This window comes from Lactuca saligna, chromosome 8 (assembly GCF_052625555.1).
Source record: "Lactuca saligna cultivar CGN05327 chromosome 8, ASM5262555v1, whole genome shotgun sequence".
In the NCBI taxonomy this organism is placed as follows: domain Eukaryota; kingdom Viridiplantae; phylum Streptophyta; class Magnoliopsida; order Asterales; family Asteraceae; genus Lactuca; species Lactuca saligna.
Window position 1 is genome coordinate 251455920 of NC_136424.1, and position 20830 is coordinate 251476749.

Below are 20830 nucleotides of genomic sequence, written 5' to 3' on the forward strand. Positions count from 1 at the left end.
TCAGAGTGAGTTAATGCGGGAAGTACTTGTTTGAGAAGGATGAATGTCTCCACGACAGGTGTTTATTAGTCAGGAATCTGGTATTGGTCAGTGTTGGGGCAAGTAGATAAAGAATGATTGGGCAGCCAACTCCCAGGTTGGTATGCGTATCCTTGTTTGGATTTTGAGCGGCGGGAAAAAGGGTTTCGGAGAATTATCAGCGTATTTCGTAGTGTTAGCATTTCTTCGTATTGCAATTGAGAAATTGAATACACCGAAGTTGCAACTTGGGAAAAATGAAGATCTAGTTATGGGGTTTAGAGGGAATGTATTATTGCATCTATATGGTTCTTGGGGCAGGAGATCTGTGGTTGTGGCGGAATCTTGTGATGTTTGGTGGGGGTGTTCCGAGGTATCCGGGTATTGATATCTTTATTTCGAAATTATTCATGAATCTTGAGTTGAGACGACTTGTGGTATATCAGGTATCTATGGATCTAGTGAGAGCCCTTCGAGTATGGGCATCCAGGGAGATTACTTGGGAGAGTGGATCTTCGCAAGGGTGGGCATCTGTTATGACGATTGCCTCCAGAGTCTGTGATGAATATTCGAGACGAGTATGGGTAGCCGCCTATGATAGTCTGTGGAGCACGAGCTAGTGGAGTCAGAGGGTGTTATGATACTGCGGAGAGCTGTAGTACTCACTAGTCAGAGGGTGTTGTGATACTGCGGGGAGCCGTAATACTCACTAGTCAGAGGGTGTTGTGATACTGCGGGGAGCCGTAGTACTCACTAGTCAGAGGGTGCTGTGATACTACGGAGAGCCGTAGTACTCACTAGTCAGAGGGTGTTGTGATACTGCGGGGAGCCGTAGTACTCACTAGTCAGAGGGTGTTGTGATACCGCGGGGAGCCGTAGTGCTCACTAGATGGCAAGAGAGTGTGATGATCGAATGTTCTCCGATCAGTGTATGATGTGGAAGAGTTTTGGGCTTGAGTAGCCCTAGTATTGAGTTATTTGGAGCCTGGATGTTGGACCGGGGGCGAAACTGGGGTCCCCGTCTATGTCAGGGAATGTGGTGAGATGCGCAAGGGATATGCGCAGCAGAAACTAGAGATCATAGTGGAGACGATCCTCGGTTGGCTTGTACTTTCTTGCATAAGGAAAAGAGAATTTCGTGACTTGCGTATCACGGGGCCGGGATAGTGGTCACGGGGAGTAAGTTAGTGGGATATTTGGATCATGATTTGGGTGACCTTTAGAGGCTCAGCTGTGGAGTCAAAAGCTGACCTGGTGACCAGCCTCGAAGAGGGATATGAGATGAGCTAGAGCCTATCATGATGATGTCTGAGGACACCTCGGAGGGAGTGAACGATTCAGACGCTCAAAGACATGCTTCGGGCATGTGTATTAGATTTCGGAGGGTGTTGCGGCATGTATTTATCCTTGGTTGAGTTATCCTATTTCAACAGCCATCATTAGTGCATTTGTATGCCACCCTTTATGCTGTTGTATGGGAGGAAGTGTCGGACCCTCATTTGCTGAGGAAAGTGTCGATTCGCGGAAGTGGAAGTTGTAGTGAGAATGGATGATTTAGATTATGATGGTCGAACATTGTGTTTGTGACAGTGGTATGGAATGACATCATGATGGGATGTCTGCTGAGGATGCGGAAGGGATTCCGCGGGTGTAGAGCCAAGAGTCTCAGGATGGATGTAGGGATGGAGTCTGGGACTCCCAGCTTGATTCTGATCAAGGGCCGTGTGCGTAGTGGTGGTGTCTCCTGGGGATGTTAGAGATGTCATCAGTGCGACGGGTTCTCCTAACCCGAGAGTGCGAAGGTTGGTGCGGCTTGGGTGCTTGATTGCGAGAAGAGGACTCATGAGAGTTGCTCTGGGATTGAAGAGTGGGCCTTTCGGTCATCACATATTGGATAGGATGGGATTCGGATCGGGGATCCGATGGTTCATGGCTTCTAACCCTTATGGGTCAAGTGATTGTTGAGATTTGGGTCAGTGATGCTTCATGGGTAATTCTCGGATCGTTGATTGTGGTTATCAGAGGGTACATTCGGTGCCCGGTTAGAGACAGTGGTCAGGACACTGTAAGGAAAGGGAAAGCGTGTTCGAGTTTCGATGGGTATGCCTTGTGAGATCTGGTCCGATTAAGGCCAGGTGGCACGTTGTGGGAGTATTTCTGGAGTTGAGTTGCTGAAGGCTTCGAGGGCGAAGCCTAATTTAAGTGGGGGAGAATTGTAACATCCCGAAATATCAAGAGTAGAGTTGAAGGGCTAAAAGAGTAAATTGGGAAAGAGTGACTCGGCGAGTCCATGTGCGGACTCGGCGAGTAGAGTCGCGACTTGGTCGCGTGTTAAGTGGCCGACTCGGCGAGTCAGTGTAATGGACTCGGCGAGTAGGCGCTAAGTGGAGAAAACCCTAATTCTCTAGGTTGAGCCTTATATAAAGATCATTATGTTTCCCTCCCAGCCTCTTTATCACCCCTTGAGCCCCAGAAAACCCTAAATCACTAACAAGCACCATTGTTGGATGGATTGGAGCTTGGAGAATGTATTTGTGAAGGAATTTTGGGAGATTGAAGGCTTGGAGCAAGGGGCTTTGTTTGAATTCGAGTCTCATTTCAATTGGGGCATTCCTTTGAGGTAATATCTCGTTTTTTTGACCTGCTATTTCTTAGATGCATCATTTTGGGGATGTTGGAGATCATATCTTTGGATGTATTGGAGTTTAGAGGTTAGATCTGAGGTTGCTACCTCAGATCTGGAAGGGAGAAGGTCTAGAGTGCATGAAAATCCCTGTTTGTGAGTGGTTGATGGAGCCATCTTGTCCTAAATCCTAGCCCAATGTGCAAACGGCTTAGATCTCTTTGGATTCACGTAAAGTTTGCCACTTTACGTGATGGATGGGTTGTAGGAGGCTAGATCTATGTTTTGGATCAATTGCATGGCCTGGAGTGCTTCTGAATGGGTTCAGAACGATGGTACTCGGCGAGTCACATGGGTCGACTCGACGAGTTGCTTGAAGATGGCCTGGAACTCGACGAGTTGGAAGAACAACTCGGCGAGTAGGTTGAAGATAGCCTTGGACTCGACGAGTCCATTTGGACTCGACAAGTCTTGTCGAAGAGTCCCAAATATTCTCTGGTAGAGTCGAGAATCGGTGAGTCGAGGGATGACTCGGTGAGTCGTGTGCGAGTGGACTCAGAGTTGTCGGACTCGGCGAGTCTCGGGGTGACTCGGCGAGTTAGGTCGCAGATTGAGTGAAGATTTGATTATAGGAACTCGACGAGTCACAGGGTTGACTCGGCGAGTAGGGTCAGTCAGGGGTTGACTTAGACTGAGGACTTTGATTTCGACCAAGGGTTGGCCGATGACTTTTAGGGTTTGGTCAGCAATGTGGCCTTTGGGCCAAGAGAGAGGTAAAATAGTCTTTTACCCATAAGAGGGTGTTATGAGAGGATTTATTCTCGTCTCGAGAGTTATATTCATGAGAATATTTGCCTTATGTGTTAGGCGGTGGCGAGTTCGAGATTCAAGTGTGGGGATATCTGCTTTCTGCTTTCCAGGTGAGTCTTCTCACTATACTTTACCTTGAGTAGGTAACCAGAGTTATGTGATCAGAGTATTTGTATGCTATATGTACGTGATGTGTTGTACTACATTATTTCTATGTGATTTATGCTGTGCATGTTTATAGAGTTGGAACCGGAAGGTTCCCAGAGTTAGAACCTGAGGGTTCACAGAGTTTGGGTGCACGGACCCATAGAGTTATAGCCTCGAGTGGCTAATATGTGTTATGTGTGGTATTTTGGGGAACTCACTAAGCTTCGTGCTTACAGTGTTTTGTGTGATGTTTTTCAGGTTTCTTTCAGTATCACGGGACGGCACCGGCTTGATTGTACACACCAGAGAAAGAGTCATATTTTGGAGGATCCTGGTTTTCTATGCAAGTGAAAATGGAGTCATGTTTTGTAAATCGACTATGAATGAGATTTTAAACAAGTATTTCTAAAAATAAAATGATTATTTTAAATGAAAATTTTGTCTTGAAATTTACGGTGTTACAAATATACTAGTTAGCATGACATAACTTTTGATGGAGCTTGAATTCTTGGTGTATTTGGCCTTAAAGAGCTTAGCCCCAATAGTGTGGAAGCCTCAAATGGAATCACAACACACCATGGACAAAGGATGAACTTGAGAGAGAATTCCATGCACACAAAAGACACCATGAATTCTAAAAAGATACAAGTGGTGATTTTGGGCAATGAAGTATTTATTTATATGTGGAATTTCTAGGGTCATGGATATAACCCAAATCCATACCCACAGGTTTTATGATCCATGGTCCATGTGGCCCAACGCTTTATGTATCCATACATAAACTTGGTCCAACATGGATCATAAGCCCACACATATAAATATAACTAATTACCATAATTAGTCCCCATAGATTTAATTAGTCTCTTTTGACCATAAAATTAATTCTTGATCAATACTAATTAAAACATATGATTTCATATTAATATATTATAACTTATATTATATTAATAAACCATAAATAAGCTTCTCTCAAAAGTCCATCCTAACAGATTGTCCTGATGATATGCAACCCAAATGGACCATGCTACTCTCGGGTCGAATACATACCAATAACAGTTATGGGCTTAGACACCTAATCCAACACTATATATAGAGCACATTTATCTCTTAGTTAATATACATCTCTCTGAATCACCTTCAATACTCTCAATTACGCATCTATTCTTACTCTTCTTACTCTCAAAGTTCTCTAGAACATAACTGATTATTACTTCTCTTCAGAGCAAGTCACTCCTAATTTTATCACTAAGCTTGATCTCACTCACTAACTTGTTTTGAATTCATTCCATGTTATGAATCAACTTATGTGTATACTTGATATATCACCTGCTGTCATTTATATTTCTTTACATTTCCGCAACTAACTTTCTAACTATCTAACAGTAACTTAATATTATTGTTGAGCTTTATGATCCTTTGAGATAAACTATTCCGCAACTATACTTGTTCTAACGTTTGTTCAAGTGTGTCTCAAGTTTTTTTCTTCCAACAATTCTATCCTTTACCACAATGATCATTTGACCTAACTTCTTCAAGATCCAGAACACTTCGTTTGTCGTTTTCCCCAAAACAAACTTTATATCTTTGCTAGTTACCTTTGTTAATAGGAGGCTATATAAAAGCATGTAAGAATTGATGAGGTATACTATATAAATTGCCATCATATAAATAGTCGACGAAGTAATTATGTATGAACTTTAATGTTTTTGTTAGTGTCAAATTTGTTGTAATGTGTCGAAGTATATCTTAGCAGTTTCGAATAATATGTTATCTATTTTACTAAGGCATTTTATGTTTCGAAGTTTAGATGCTTAGTCCTTAGTATTTTTGGTATGCTTTACTTTTCTCTTATAAATAGGAGTTGTTACTTAGAGAATAGGAGTTGTTACTTAGAGATAGATAAGAACTTAAAGTCCATTTTTTCTATTTTCTCTTTGTAACTATGAAGCATAATATGAGCTGAAACAAGATCTTATTTACTCTTTGTGTTCTTAATTCTCGTTACACTGATTTTGTTTTCATTTCTTGATTCAATACTTCATCGGTTTTGCTTGTAATGATAATCGAATATTGCTTTTATTTCAGTTTCATGTATTGACGTAACTTTTGTATATTTCTTTCAAGATATTCCATTGACATAATCTTTTTTATCTTCAACGCACACCAAACAAATGTATAGTATAAGCCTATAAGGTGATTACCACTTGATAGAAAATATATATCATTAAATATGATTTACATTTTCAAACAAAAACACTTAGATAAGTGCTTACAAGTGTTGCAACTTTATAAGAGAGTGGTAGGAACCTTGATTCCCCATTGAAAGCAGTTCAGAATGTGATCCTTGCTCTACAACTTTCCCATTTCCAATCACAACTATAAAGTCTGATTTCTGTATAGTCGATAGTCTATGAGCAATTACCACACAAGTCCTACCAACCATCATCTTCTCCAATGCTTCTTGTACAAGATTCTCCGACACACTATCAAGTGCACTTGTAGCCTCATCTAGAAGAAGAATAGCTGGATTCTTAAGTATCGCTCTTGCAAGTGCAATTCTTTGCTTCTGTCCTCCTGACAGTTGAACTCCCCTTTCCCCACAATAAGTTTCATATCCATCTTTCATAGAACTGCATTAATGTAAGAAAAAACAATCAATTTAATTTATTGGTTTTTTCTTAATGGAATTTTAAATCTGGAAATTTTTATTTTTTCAATACCTTATGAATTCATGAGCATTTGCAAGCTTTGCTGCTTTCCTTATTTCAGCTTCACTTGCTTCCTCTTTACCATATACAATGTTATATCGAATACTTCCTGCAAAAAGAGTTGGTTCTTGGCTAACTAATGCAATATGTGATCTTAAATCTCTCAAGTTGTAATCTTTAAGGTCTCGTTCGTCTATAAGTATAGATCCTTTCATGGGGTCATAAAATCTTTCAATCATTCCAATAATAGTAGATTTACCAGAACCACTTTGTCCCACAAGTGCGACTGTTTTTCCAACTTCGATTCTTAAAGACAAACCCTGCAAGATCATTTGTTCAGGCCTTGATGGGTAAGAAAAGTATACGTTTTTTAGCTCTATATCACCATTGATTCTCTTAATCGCTAACCCTTCGCTATCATTTGGGTTGATTTCACTTTTTCTATCTAGAATTGATAACACCGATCTAACTGCCCCACCACCTTTTGATAAATCAGAACTCATGCTTCCGGCGTCAGCGATGTTCTTCCCGGTGGTCATCAATATGAAGAAAACTTGAAACATTTCTTTTGCAGTTACCAATCCTTTATTCATTTCTCTTCCTCCCCACCAAAATGCTAAAGAAATCGCCGCTGTTGTCACAAATTGGGAACTGAATAATCCTAGACCCGAAAACCATGATTGTTTAATGTTCTGCTTTCGAGGACCTTTTAGGGTTTCTTCATATAATCTCATGATTCGTCCTTGAGAAGCAAATGCGGTGATTGTTCTGTGATTCACCACTGCTTCACTCGCTAATTGGGTTCCTTCGTTTTGTGCCTTTTTAGCTTTTGCAGATAGGTTTTTCATCAGAACAATCTTGGAATAGAAGCTAGCGATTAACAATGGCTGGACTGCAATCATAACAATTGAAACTCTCCAAGTGATTATCAATGCAAGAAGAAAAGAAAGAAATGCGCTGACAAAAACTTGAAGAAGCAACGACATGCGATCTCCAACGAGAGACTTTATCAAGCTAGCTTCGGTTGCTAGCCTCGCACAAACTGCTGCACTTGTGTTTTCTTCTCGATCAAACCACCCAACTTCGAAAGTAAGTATATTTTCAAGCATTTTCTCTCTTACCCTCTTCGTTAATCGCTCCCCCATAACTGCAAAATTATAATGTTGGAGGAGATTCGTGAAGAAGCAACCAATTCCAAGACATACAAAGATGATACAATAAAATCCTGTTTCTGATTTAACTTTTGCCTTGTCGGGTAAAAAGTATACAGACACAACTGATCCCAAGAAATAAGCATGAATTGGTGATATAGCTCCGAAACCAGAAGCTCCTAAGCATCCAAGCAAGGCATTCTTCCATTCAGGAGCATTCATCTGTAAAAGACGCCATTGTGAAGGACTAGATTCAGGTGTTTCGATTAAGTATTCATCATCGCTTTCTTGATAAGAATACATTTGAACAGAATGTGCCATGCTTAATGTTGGGCTAATGGGGGACATTGGACTGTTTTGAAAGCTTGATCTTCCACTTACAGGAGTCGTGGGTGTTTGGTGTTGGTGGTTTAAGTTTCTTTGTGATATCGGCGTATAAGAAGTATAATCTAGGGTTTCATTTTGTGTTGCTGATTGCTGCAATTGAACCATTTGGTAGTATGCTCCACCTTCTTCTTCATTGTTCTTCTGCATTAACTCATCATGTGAACCCGACTCAATGACTTTACCCGATTGAAGAACCACAATCTTATCTGCTTTACGGATTGTTGTCAATCGATGTGCGATAATAATTGTTGTTCTTCCTATTGAAGCTTGATCTAAAGCTTCCTGAACAACTCTTTCAGATTCTGTATCCAATGCACTTGTTGCTTCATCTAATAGAAGAATTTTCGGTTCTTTCAATAAAGCCCTAGCTATGGCGATTCTTTGCTTTTGCCCACCGGATAATTGAATCCCAAACTGTCCCACTTGCGTTTCATAACCATTAGGTAAGTTTACAATGAAATTATGCGCATTTGCTGCTTTAGCTGCAACTTCAACAACGTCTTTTGAAACCCCTTCTTTCCCAAAAAGTATGTTTTCTTTGATCGATGTTGCAAAGAGTACTGGTTCTTGATTAACCAACCCCATTTGAGATCTTAACCATTTAAGTTGAAGACCCTTGATTCTATGTCCATCAAGAAGAATGTCTCCTTTTATTGGATCATAAAATCTTTCAAGCAAAGAGATAATTGTTGACTTTCCTGAACCACTGCCTCCTACAAGACCTATTGTCTTTCCAGCCTTTACTTTTAGGTTAAGTCCTTGAAGAATTGGAGAATCTGGTCTAGATGGGTATGAGAATTCCACATTCCTAAATTCAATGTGCCCACTTACAAATGGAAATGTTTTTCCTTTATGGTTTTCAGAATCTATTCGAGGAATTCTTGAGATCATTTCAAACATTTTTGTAGTAGCAGTTGTTGCATCTGAAATGAATGGGACATTGGGTAATGCACTCATTGCCGACCTGCAATATGAATATAAAATCATTCAGACTATGTATAATATTTACAAAAAGTTAAATGCAAGAAATAACAATGTACTTCTATTCATTTGTTTATCATAGCATCCTACTTTCATTTCTTCTTATTATGTCATTTTACTTTGAAATTAACTAAATATAGCAATTTTATCCTAAATGGTATAAGAACTAACTTTAATACTTTTAAATTTATGGTATTAAAGTGTACTATGAATTTAATCTACAAGAAAAAGTTTATGGTATTCATGTTTATGGTTGTGATTATTTTCTAATAAAGAAACTTACAGTCCCGCCATGATAACACAAATTGCTGTAACAAACACACGTCCACCACTTTCTCCTTTCTCAGTAACAAGATAACTTCCAACCCAAGCAACAAACGCCCAAGCAACAAAAATCATACCCATGCTTCCAATCATCAAACCCTTTGTAAATCCTTGTTTTATCCCTAATTCCATACTTGTTTGAAGCGCATTGCTAAATTTATCAATCGTTTGTTGTTCCCCTACATAAGAATAAATAGTTCGAATTGATGATATTGCTTGTTCTGCAACCCCACCGCCTGTATTATATGCACCTTGCATCTTCATCCCTAGTTTTTTTAGTAACACCCCAATGCCTAAAACAGGAACAACAAAGAAAAGCGCGAATGGAAGCGAAGCTATGGCTAGTCGCCATGAAAGTGTGAAGGCAACCACGATACTAAAGAAGAGTGCCGATAAGTGAGCTAGACAGTTGGGTATCTGCAGGACGTTTTGGGTGATGATTATGAGTATTTTAATAAAGTAGGAAGATTCAAAATTATATAAATAGGGTGTTGTTTTATATGATGGAATTTGGGAAAAATATATTGGTTTATTGCACTGGAATAAGAAAACTTTTTGTTTTGTATGATGAAATGGAATTGATTGTGCCTAAAGGAATATGATTCATGTCATTTTGTTAATTTTCATTTCTTAGCATGTGGTGTTTTTTTTCTTGTAGTAGAATGAAATGGACTGAAAACTTGTAACATAACTCATTTTTATATATGTATTTTTCCATGAGACGAATCTTGTATATCATATTAATATATAATATGAAGTATTGATATGAAAATGCAATTCATTCAAAGCATAACCCACTATATTTCGTGGAGTATTGACTCATTCCATTTCATTGTTAGCATTTCATCCAACCAAACCAAACTCATCTGAGATGTTTGTTTGGTTGGATCGAATCAAGGGATGACGGAATGAATCATAACATTCATTATCGTGTTTGATTGGTTTCTTGAAATGAAATGAATTTTCATATGTTTATATATTATGTGTTAATACAATATATAATTTCAACTTAGTTTTGTAAAGTATTAGAGTTATAATTAATAATTTTTTCTTTATGAAAAATTTTAAATAATAAACACAACAAAAGTTCATTAAACTCAAAATAAGCTAAACAAAAAACAATACTTTTAGTTATTTTAGTTGTAAATTAATTAAAAAAGTAAAAAATTTAAAAAATCTTCTTTTATTTAAAGTTATTTTAAAATGGGTTATATTGCAATTTTATATTTCATTCCTTGGGGACTGCTCTATTCCATTCACATTCTATCATGAATTTTCATTCCTATGGAATAACGAATTCCATTACTTCCTTGATCTCATCATACCAATCCAAAACCACCTAGGAGAAATAACATGAATAGAATTAAAACCTTATTAGCCATGACATCCTGAATCAATTGAGCATCACCAGAAATGGCTGTGATAACTTCAAAGTTGGTGGAAGATCCAACTTGTGTGTCAAAAAAGCTGACTTCTTGCCTCAATACAGATTTCAAATATTCCATCCTCAAACGTGACGTTTGTCTTTCTGCTGTTCTTGTCCAACAAATCCCCTCTACAAAATATTCAGTCTAAATATTTACAAATAATGACAAACCATTGCATATTTTTTTTTGCTCGTTAGATTTTCCGCATATTGTTGACAACCGGTTCAATTTTTTCTTTTTGGTTTCAATAATTAAAAGATTTTGTTATTTCATGAGATACTATTTGACAACTAAACTTACCAACGAAAGCCGATATAGCGATTCCTATTGCAAGAATGAGCAACTTGAGCGCATACTGTAATACACAATAACAATTAAACTGGTTGTTAATAACTAAACAAGCTTACCCTATGGCAATATACAATCAACAATACTCTCATTAACATAGAATCTTTTGATATTCGAATGATTATAACAAATATTCCTCCAACAAGCTTCAACCTTAGGATGGCATGTGTTCAAATAAAAAGAACAAAATATTCATACAATCATACCTTGTCCACCACGTCATTGGAGATAGAAACGCCACCAGTTCCATACTCATCAATCACATCACTAAGGATCACCATAGTAAGAGGAGACATCAATCCATCCCCAATGGAACCTATTGTCCCAAATAACAAAAGAAGCTTATCTATTCCATCTGCATAATAAAACATTCCACCTTTTTTCCCCATTATGGCTACACACACCACCCTTTTCAAGCACCTTTTGAGATTTTGTTATGTTAAGTTCTTGAAAAAACACATATATATCAAAGATGTTCTCTAAGACATGCGAACATAGAGTCTGTCAAATATTGTTGATGCCCTCATTGGTGGCTTATGTTTGTGCCACTTGTTTGTCAGGATCATTAATTGTGAGGCTCTTTTGTTGTTTAGTAAATTGACTTTTGGTGTGATGTACTTATACTTGCTGACAAGAGATATATGATAGGTGTTGGTGTATTTTATAATAATTTTGTTATAATATTGGAAAAAGTACTATTTAGTTTGAAGGGTAAAGTTTAGAGGAAGGCGGCAAGACTTGGCTGACTTGATATAATTTTCCAGGCAAAATGTTTGACCAATTTTCAAAGGCAACATATGCACATAACATGTACAAGTGTCATAGAATTGTGAATGGTAAAGTATACTTAAGGCTGTGCGGTGTGGATGCGGTCTTTACCGCACTTTTTGCCACATAGGCAGAGAAACACCGCTCCCTGACTGCGGTTTGGTGCCGTTTAGACCGCAGTGCGGTACTCTTTTGCTGCACTTTCACTCTCTCTCTCCTCTTCTATTTATTCTCTCTCTTCTCTTTCAACCAATCACATTTTTCTTCTTTTTTTCTTTTTCTCTCTCTTTACCATAATTTCACTCCCTTGGTATGGCATGAAACCGCACTTGTATGGTAAAAAGTGACGTAGCGCTTATGTGGCAGGGGAGGGAGTGCAGTTTCGGTAGCACCACTCACTCCAGCCTAAGGTCATGAAACCAATGATTTTAGTTTACTCAAGAGATAGGTTAGTGCACAATTCCATTTTACGTCGTAGAAAGTTTTTAGAAGGATTCCAACGGAATTGATCTCCATTTATTTGGCAACCAAACATGTAATGGGAATTATGGATTCTAATCCCTTAGGAATATATATATATATATATATATATATATATATATATATATATATATATATATATATATATATATATATATATATATATATATATATATATTCTATTAGGTTATATATTGCATGACCATTAGGTATAAATTATAATGCACATGCAACAATACGTTATTGTAGTTAGAAAATATCTTGAAGTCTGCTTACGCATAATTTAAGCTAATTTGACCAAACCTATTAAGAATAGTAATTATTTCCACACAACAATATTGCGATTGTGACATATAGCTACTAGCTCTACTTCAAATATGTTATTTTCCAATAACTTTAACAAACTCGACAAATCTGAACAGAAAAATCACTTTGAATATCAGTCGGCTCTTGTTTTAGGTAACGTTGATGCCTGCAATAATTTGATGCAATATGTCCTCTAATGCCATTGGTATGAATATTCAATGCACAAACTGTTTACTTCTGATTAGTGGGAAGCATATGTCTGATGTGAAATGTTGTTTGACAAATAGTTTTTTTGGGATTTTGCAGGGTGTCAAGTTATTTTGAGCATATTATAATTTTTGTCTTGGCCGGCCAAGATATACATATGACAATTCTTACCCTGTACGCTTTCTAGGTGACACATAAAGATTATTGTCTTGATATATATGCCATTTGTCTAGTTTGGTTTTTTCTTGATTGAGACTCTTTCGAAGTGTTTAAGAACCAAAAGCTATTCAGAGACCGACTTTTGACCAATAAGAAAGTCGGTTTAGATCAATATTGAAACCGAAGTTATATGTGATTAGAAATAAGAAGGTGTTGAGAGATGCTATATAAATTGGAATTTGATAGAATCAAAATGTGTCATGTGTTTGATTGAAGCAAAATAATTGTTGCAATTTTTATGTATTAATAAAAATCTCCTAAAACAACACGATAATCGGTTTTTTAGATCCCGTTTGAACTGATTATACTTGTTCGAATATTTTTGTAATAAAAAGGGATCAAACCCAAACTAGTTTTGGGAAAAAATGTTTTTATATTTATTCTAGAAAACACAATGCAATTTAAAATTGGCTCCAACGACACTACCTTCTCTAATGCTTTCTCCTTCATGATTAGGTTTGCTACACAATTAGCCATGGCGATGACGTTGGGGAAATGAAGAAGCAAATAGGTTTTATTCGTTTGGTAAGAAGAGGGTGGGTTTTGAGCGACCTCACAATTGGTGATGGAGTTCTAGCGATAATGCATAGTTACTTTAATGAAGGTGTGGCAGTGGGGCTATTGGAGATGTACAATAGAACAACCGAAGATGTAGGGCATAAAGATGGAGGTGTTGGTAATTTTCATAACCAAAACATAAAACGTGGAAGCATAACTATAGATCTTTAATCTCGAATCTGTCAAAAGAAAACTTTAAACGTGAAAGAATGATTACATACCTGATTTCATTATGATATTCGGATCTGAAGAACTAGGGTTTGGTTTTCCAGTTGATCTCAAGAACTCTCTCTAAATCCCACAACAAACCCTAAAACAATTTCTTGTATGTATTTTCGTATATTGTAAATCTGCTTCTCATCACGTATTTATATAGATGGAGATATAACCGAATGTGAGAGATATTAGGGATTCAGGAGATCTTGAGTCAAACCGGGAACTCAACCCACAAGATAAACATGGTAAGTGTATATCTTTATTTATTAATAAAATCGGTCCATCAACAATTTTATATAATTTCCATAATAATATATAATTAATGATAACATTATTTATATACATTTATTAGTGGTCCCAAAATATCCAACAATCTCCCACTGGACCACGAATGCATAAATGTATATATAACTGTATAAGCGCTTTAATGAATGTTATCATAGTATTTGTACCCTTAACCAATCTCGTCAACTAATCATACATGTATAGGATCAAAGCGGTCTTCGTTACAATTTACGTAACTAAATCTATCAATGGTCACATATACATATATAACTAACGACATAGATTAAACATGATGTGTGGTTTTAAAATCTTAATAGATTTCCAACGAGTTCCTCTTTAGATTGAAGTGAGATCAAACTTCAAATAAGTGCAACTAATAATAGAGTTAACTGAATTCTTAATTCTGTACAGAAAAACATAACTGTTGTTAAACAAAACATAAAGCACCATAAAACTCCCACTAAAACCAAATATCACACCAATGTGTGTAGTATGCTCATGAAAGACCTAGGGAGGTAATCCCTTTATGAGCGGATCCGCTTTTATGGAGTTTGTTCATATGTGCTATATATATTTCCATTTTGCACTATTGTATTAACAGAAGGAAACTTGATGTCAATATGCTTTGACTTAATAAAACTTCTGTTATTGGAATATAACCTGTCTGACTTATTATCACAACTTTAGTGGTCTTTCAATACCAATAATGTGTAGCCTCATGCCAAATTTCCGCAACCATATTCCATGCTACAAATTATGTTGCCATTATGGAAGAAGCTACCTAAGTCTATTCCATGAAATTGCTCATCATGCTAAAATCTAAAAGTATCATGATGTGGATCAGTAACCATTTTGGCATCTAATAAATCATAGTCTTAATAAAAATGATCTCCAAAACATCTGAATTTCCTATAGTTGAGCATATGGACTTTTGTTATATATAGATATATCAAAATCCATTTGGTTGCTTCCTTATGATCCAAACCTGAGTTGCGTAGATATCTGCCCAAGACCAGAAAGATAAATTTACTCCCACTTAATTTGTGATAGACAAAATCATCTATTGTATTTACCTCAAAACCAAAAGAGATAAAAAAAATATGGTACCATGTATAGGATATCCAAAGTTGAGGTTGTTGAGTTTGTGTATTATGAATAGGAGATTGAATAACATTGTTGATCACTGATTCATAATCTGCATACTACCGAAAGCATTAATAGGAATCAAGATTGATTCATCCTTAAGGCCAATGTTTTAACCTTGTTTCTCCCCCAAACTCAACATCCTCAAAGAATGTTGCTCTATCCAAAATGAATGGTCAATATCCATGCAATTGAGAACTAACATAATGTCCTCATTGCATTCCTTAAAGTTAATCTCATTGAGTAACAATCATAAATGTGATCAATGTTAACAGGTATAATACCATAATTCAAATTTTTGTTTTGAGAATATAGGTAAATCTACTTTTATGCTCATTAATCCATAAACCGTAATCAATAATTTCAATTTATGACATCTTTACAAGGTATCAACACAACATTAATATCAAGTCTTTGGACAGTAATACTAACTTGCAAGAGATATCCTTATTTTAGAGATAAACATTGACAATAAATCATGTCAATTAACAAACCCCTCTTTTGATTGACTTATTAATCATATGAAACCAAAAAAATCGTCACATGTTTATCACCACATATGTGTTTATTCGACCGTTTATTCGACCAAATATTAGTCTACCTTTGGGTCGACTAATACCCGCATTAATAAACACATTAACTATAAAATTTTGATAATAAGAATTGACAATATATCATATCAATTAATAAGCCCCTCTTTGGATTGACTTGTTAATGACATGTAACCTAAAAATTGTTACATATTTAATATCAAACATGTGTTTATCCGACCAAATATTAACCTACCTTTGGGTCGATTAATATCCGCATTAATAAACACAAACCATAAAATTTAAGCTCTCTGTAATTAATTTTCACAAAAGAGATCACTTTGGCGATATATTGTGTCAATTAATTTATTTTGAAAATAAATAAACATGTCATAATTGTAGTTTATTGACAATTAACCTGAAATATATTGAATGTGTCTACCTTTAGGTCGAACACAGTTCAGATAAACAATATCATAAAATCTTTAATGTAATTACAACCAAATTGATTAAAATAATAGAGATTATTTTGGTAAAATTATCGTGATTGTTAATATATTAGGTAGCCCATAACCAAAGCATATAATGCATAAGGATAATTCTACTCCAAGAATACTTTACTATAATAAAAGTCTAAAAGCTTAATTTGTAACCATAATTATGCTATTAACGAAACGGCAAAGCAATAACATATTGCTTGAAACATGGAGCAGAAAAATTAGCATTACTTAATCACCTACAAAATCTCAAAAGCATTGTAAAATGCACAAACTTATAAGAAAATTAATCTAATCCAGAATATGAAGCGGGTGTGATACTAAAACACCCATTATGCTATTTGATTAGTTTTCTAGAACCCAAAATTTGATATAATCTCTTGTTTTAAATTGAAGTCATATGTGATATAACATATTCACGTGAGTGATTGTATAGTCTGAGAAAAAAATGCCGACATCCAAACATTAACCTCATAGGGTCTAAAGAAAGTTATTAGCGCTTAAAATTAAAAGTCCTTAAAAATGAGTTGTGCCATCTTTCACACAAATTATACACAACACATGTAAAACTTAAACTTATAATAATGCAATATAATAATAATACATGCATATCCATAGGTCCCCAAAATAAAATAGAATTGATATACATGTGTTTTAAATTAAACCTAATGGAGTCATTCACAGAGAACAAAAGTCATATAAAACAAAATGTATACAATTCGCATCACAGACATTAGTAAAGAAAAAAAAACAACAATACGTGTTTTTAGAAAAATGTACATGTCCTTCTTCCAAGTGATCAACAAAAAACCTTCTATCTAATTTTTCTTTTCTTTTCTTTGGCGTCATGGACAAAAATGCACATAAAAGGGAAGATCGACGCCAATGGAAGAAACGGGTATCTTTAATTCAAAAAGCAATTTTATAAATTTCTAATAACATATTCGAGTTGGCTCTGATAGCAATTGTTGGTAATTTTCATAACCAAAACATAAAACGCGGAAGCATAACTATAGATCTTTAATCTCGAATCTGTCAAAAGAAAACTTTAAACGTGAAAGAATGATTACATACCTGATTTCATTATGATATTCGGATCTGAAGAACTAGGGTTTGGTTTTCCAGTTGATCTCAAGAACTCTCTCTAAATCCCACAGCAAACCCTAAAACAATTTCTTGTATGTATTTTCGTATATTGTAAATCTGCTTCTCATCACGTATTTATATAGATGGAGATATAACCGAATGTGAGAGATATTAGGGATTCAGGAGATCTTGAGTCAAACCGGGAACTCAACCCACAAGATAAACATGGTAAGTGTATATCTTTATTTATTAATAAAATCGGTCCATCAACAATTTTATATAATTTCCATAATAATATATAATTAATGATAACATTATTTATATACATTTATTAGTGGTCCCAAAATATCCAACAGGAGGTGAATATGGAGACGATTTTTGAGGGTAATGCGGATCTAGATATGCAGTGCCGGACGCAGAACAATTTAGTAGGGTTGACACTAAAATCTTTTTCCAAAAAAACTAAATTAGTAGTGACACTCGTATTTTAAATCGGTGCATCTAAATAAAAAACACAAAAAAACATTAATATATATATATATATATATATATATATATATATATATATATATATATATATATATATATATATATATATATATATTACACTACATGCTGGAATCGGAGCAGTGACCCGGAACCCCCCGGGCACCACTATGGTCCGCCGCTATAGATATGCATCGATTGACACAAAGATGGAGGTGAACCTACAAGTTTGGAAACGAAATTTGAGAAATGGAATCATACACAATCATGGCTGCAACACCTTTCGTGTGGTCTTATGGGGTAAATTAAACATCAAAATATTATATATGTCCAACTTAATTTTTAATTATATTATTTATCACTAGTTTATAACCCGTGGGAATCACAGTTACAAAATAAATTAAATTTTCATAATAAAAAATCAAAAATTATTTGTCAATTATTTGAAATAAATCATTAATTAAGAGATATACCAAATTTTCAAGGTTATAACTTCAAAATTAACAGAGAATTAGAAAAAATAAATTTGAATTTTGAAGTGTTCACAATATATCTCTTAGACATGTGGTATAATATTAACAATGAGTTGTTTTAGAATGACATATGCCAAATGAAAATTAAAATTATTCTTTTATTATAATAAATACTAGACGAATGTCTGCGCGTTGCGCAGAAACACCTATATAGTTGAAGTTTTTATAAATATATGATTTTTTAAATATAACAATAACGTTGTTTTTAAATTTGATATAATAATTTGTATATATACTAAATTGATATATAATATATTGATTATTTTGAATTATATGCTAATATATACATTTATTATAACTTCATAATCTCAATCGTTTGAATGACTTTTACTCGTGAGTTACACATGAATAAAATTAAATATAATATATGATTTGATGTAATTTATAGTTGTTTTTATTGTTAATTATTTTTTTTTTAAAATTTATTTGCTTAATGTTTTAATTTCTATCATTATAATTATTTAAAACATCAAACATTATTTTTTATTTTAATGCTAACAATATAATCATTTATATAGAGTTGTTTTTAACTATTGTTATTGTAAGTTATTTTAAGCTACTTATTTGGAAACTTTTAACGATTATAAAATTATATTTAAGAAATATTTTAGTTAAATTGAGATTACAATTTAGTTTTTGCTTTTATCACTACAATTTATCACTTTTAATTATTTACAAAATATTCTTTAGGTTTTTTTTTTAAATGGAACTGAAATTTATATTTGAGTTGACATTGTAATGCACAGAAACACCTACATAGTTCAAGTTTTTACATATATATATATATATATATATATATATATATATATATATATATATATATATATATATATATATATATATATATATATATCAAAATATAACACTAACGTTGTTGTTAAATTTGATATAATAATTTGTATATTAATTTAATATAATATATTGATTATTTTGAATTATATGATAATACATAAATCTATTATAACATCATAATGTTAATCGTTTGAATGACTTCTATTCGCGAGTTACACATCAATAAAATTAAATATTATATATGGTTTAATATTATTTATAGTTGTTATTTTTAACTAATTTTTTAAAATTTATTTGCTTAATGTTTTAATTTCTATCATTATAATTATTTAAAACATCAAACATTATTTTTTGCTTTTAAAGGTAACAATATAATCATTTATATAGAGTTATTTTTCACTATCGTTATTATAAATTATTTTAAGCTACTTATTTGAAATTTTTTATATATAGGAAATATTTTAGTTAAACTGATATTACAATTTAGTTTTTGCATTTATCACTATAATTTATCACTTTTAACTATTTACAAAATATTATTTGATTTTTTTTAGTGGAACTGAACTTTATATTTAAGTTGACACTGTAATGTTATATTTAAATTAACAATTTAAGTATTTTGTCTAAACTGTTCAAAAATTATAGTTTTAAACTGATAATGGTTTACATGCAACAACATTTTAAATCTAATAAATTCAGTATAATATGTTAAAATTTAAAGAGATAACTTTATAAATAGAAGTAAATATATTATTTTAAAATTGAAATTTAGTCTATTTATGATTACACTTTAGTTTTGATATTTATTTAACCTTATTAACTCACTTACAATCAGTATTAGAAAGACACTACAATTTATCACTTCTAACTATTTATAAAATAATCTTTGGGTTGTTTAAGTTAAATAAAATTTATATTTAAGTTGAGCCTATAATGTTATATTTTAATTAATAATTTAAATATTTTATACAAATTGTTCAAAAATTATACCTTTAAAATGATAATGGTTTACATCCAACAATATATTAAAACTAATAAATTAAGTATAATATGTTAAAAGTTAAAAAACATAATTTTATAAGTAGAATTAAAGCTATTATTTTAGTATTGAAATTTTGCTTATATATCAATACACTTTAGATTTGATATTTATTTAAGCTAATTACCAAATTATAATTATTATTATAAAGAAATTGAAAAGTCATGGAAGTTCAAATGAATATGGTGAAAGGAAAAAAAAATAGAGGTTTCAAATGCATGAGATCCAAGAAAAAATGTTAGGTTTATAAGTATGTATGATTTATAAACTTTCAAATAACTAGATTTATGGAAATCTTTGTTTTTAACATTTTCTAAACATTTCAAAATCATTAAGTTTATCAATCGACTATGATACATCTCCTATAAAGCATCATTTATATCCTCCATAAATATTGAAGTTATATAAATCACATTTATTCAAATATTATATAATCAATTATAATAATTTAAAAATAATAAATAACCAAATAATTATTTTTTTATGAAACAATTTTAATACATAAACTATTATAAGTCACTAAACAATTCCGTCGTTAATTGATTTATTCTTTGCTTTAATGTAATGTTTTTTTTTTTTCATCTCACAATAATGGAGAACAACTCAAATAAATTCTTCATTCCTCTTTGTTTATAATAGTTAATCAATAATCGATTTAATTTGATTATAAAATATTTAAAATAATTATTTAGATAAATATAATATTTGAAAATTTTATAAAATATAAATGACACTAGAAGTTAGCCCGAACAAATATAATA

General features: G+C 33.4%; 1 protein-coding gene across 1 annotated transcript; it reads right to left on the reverse strand.

The window, feature by feature from the left end:
• Positions 1 to 5802: 5802 nt before the first annotated feature.
• On the reverse strand, positions 5803 to 11463 carry LOC145010970 (putative multidrug resistance protein). The gene is made up of 6 exons (XM_078969568.1): positions 11131 to 11463; positions 10877 to 10931; positions 10520 to 10704; positions 9109 to 9566; positions 6319 to 8808; positions 5803 to 6228 (listed from the first exon to the last, which is right to left on the reverse strand). The coding sequence occupies exons 1-6, from the start codon at positions 11311 to 11313 to the stop codon at positions 5868 to 5870; spliced, it is 3732 nt and encodes a 1243-aa protein (XP_078825694.1). The 5' UTR covers positions 11314 to 11463; the 3' UTR covers positions 5803 to 5867.
• Positions 11464 to 20830: the final 9367 nt, after the last annotated feature.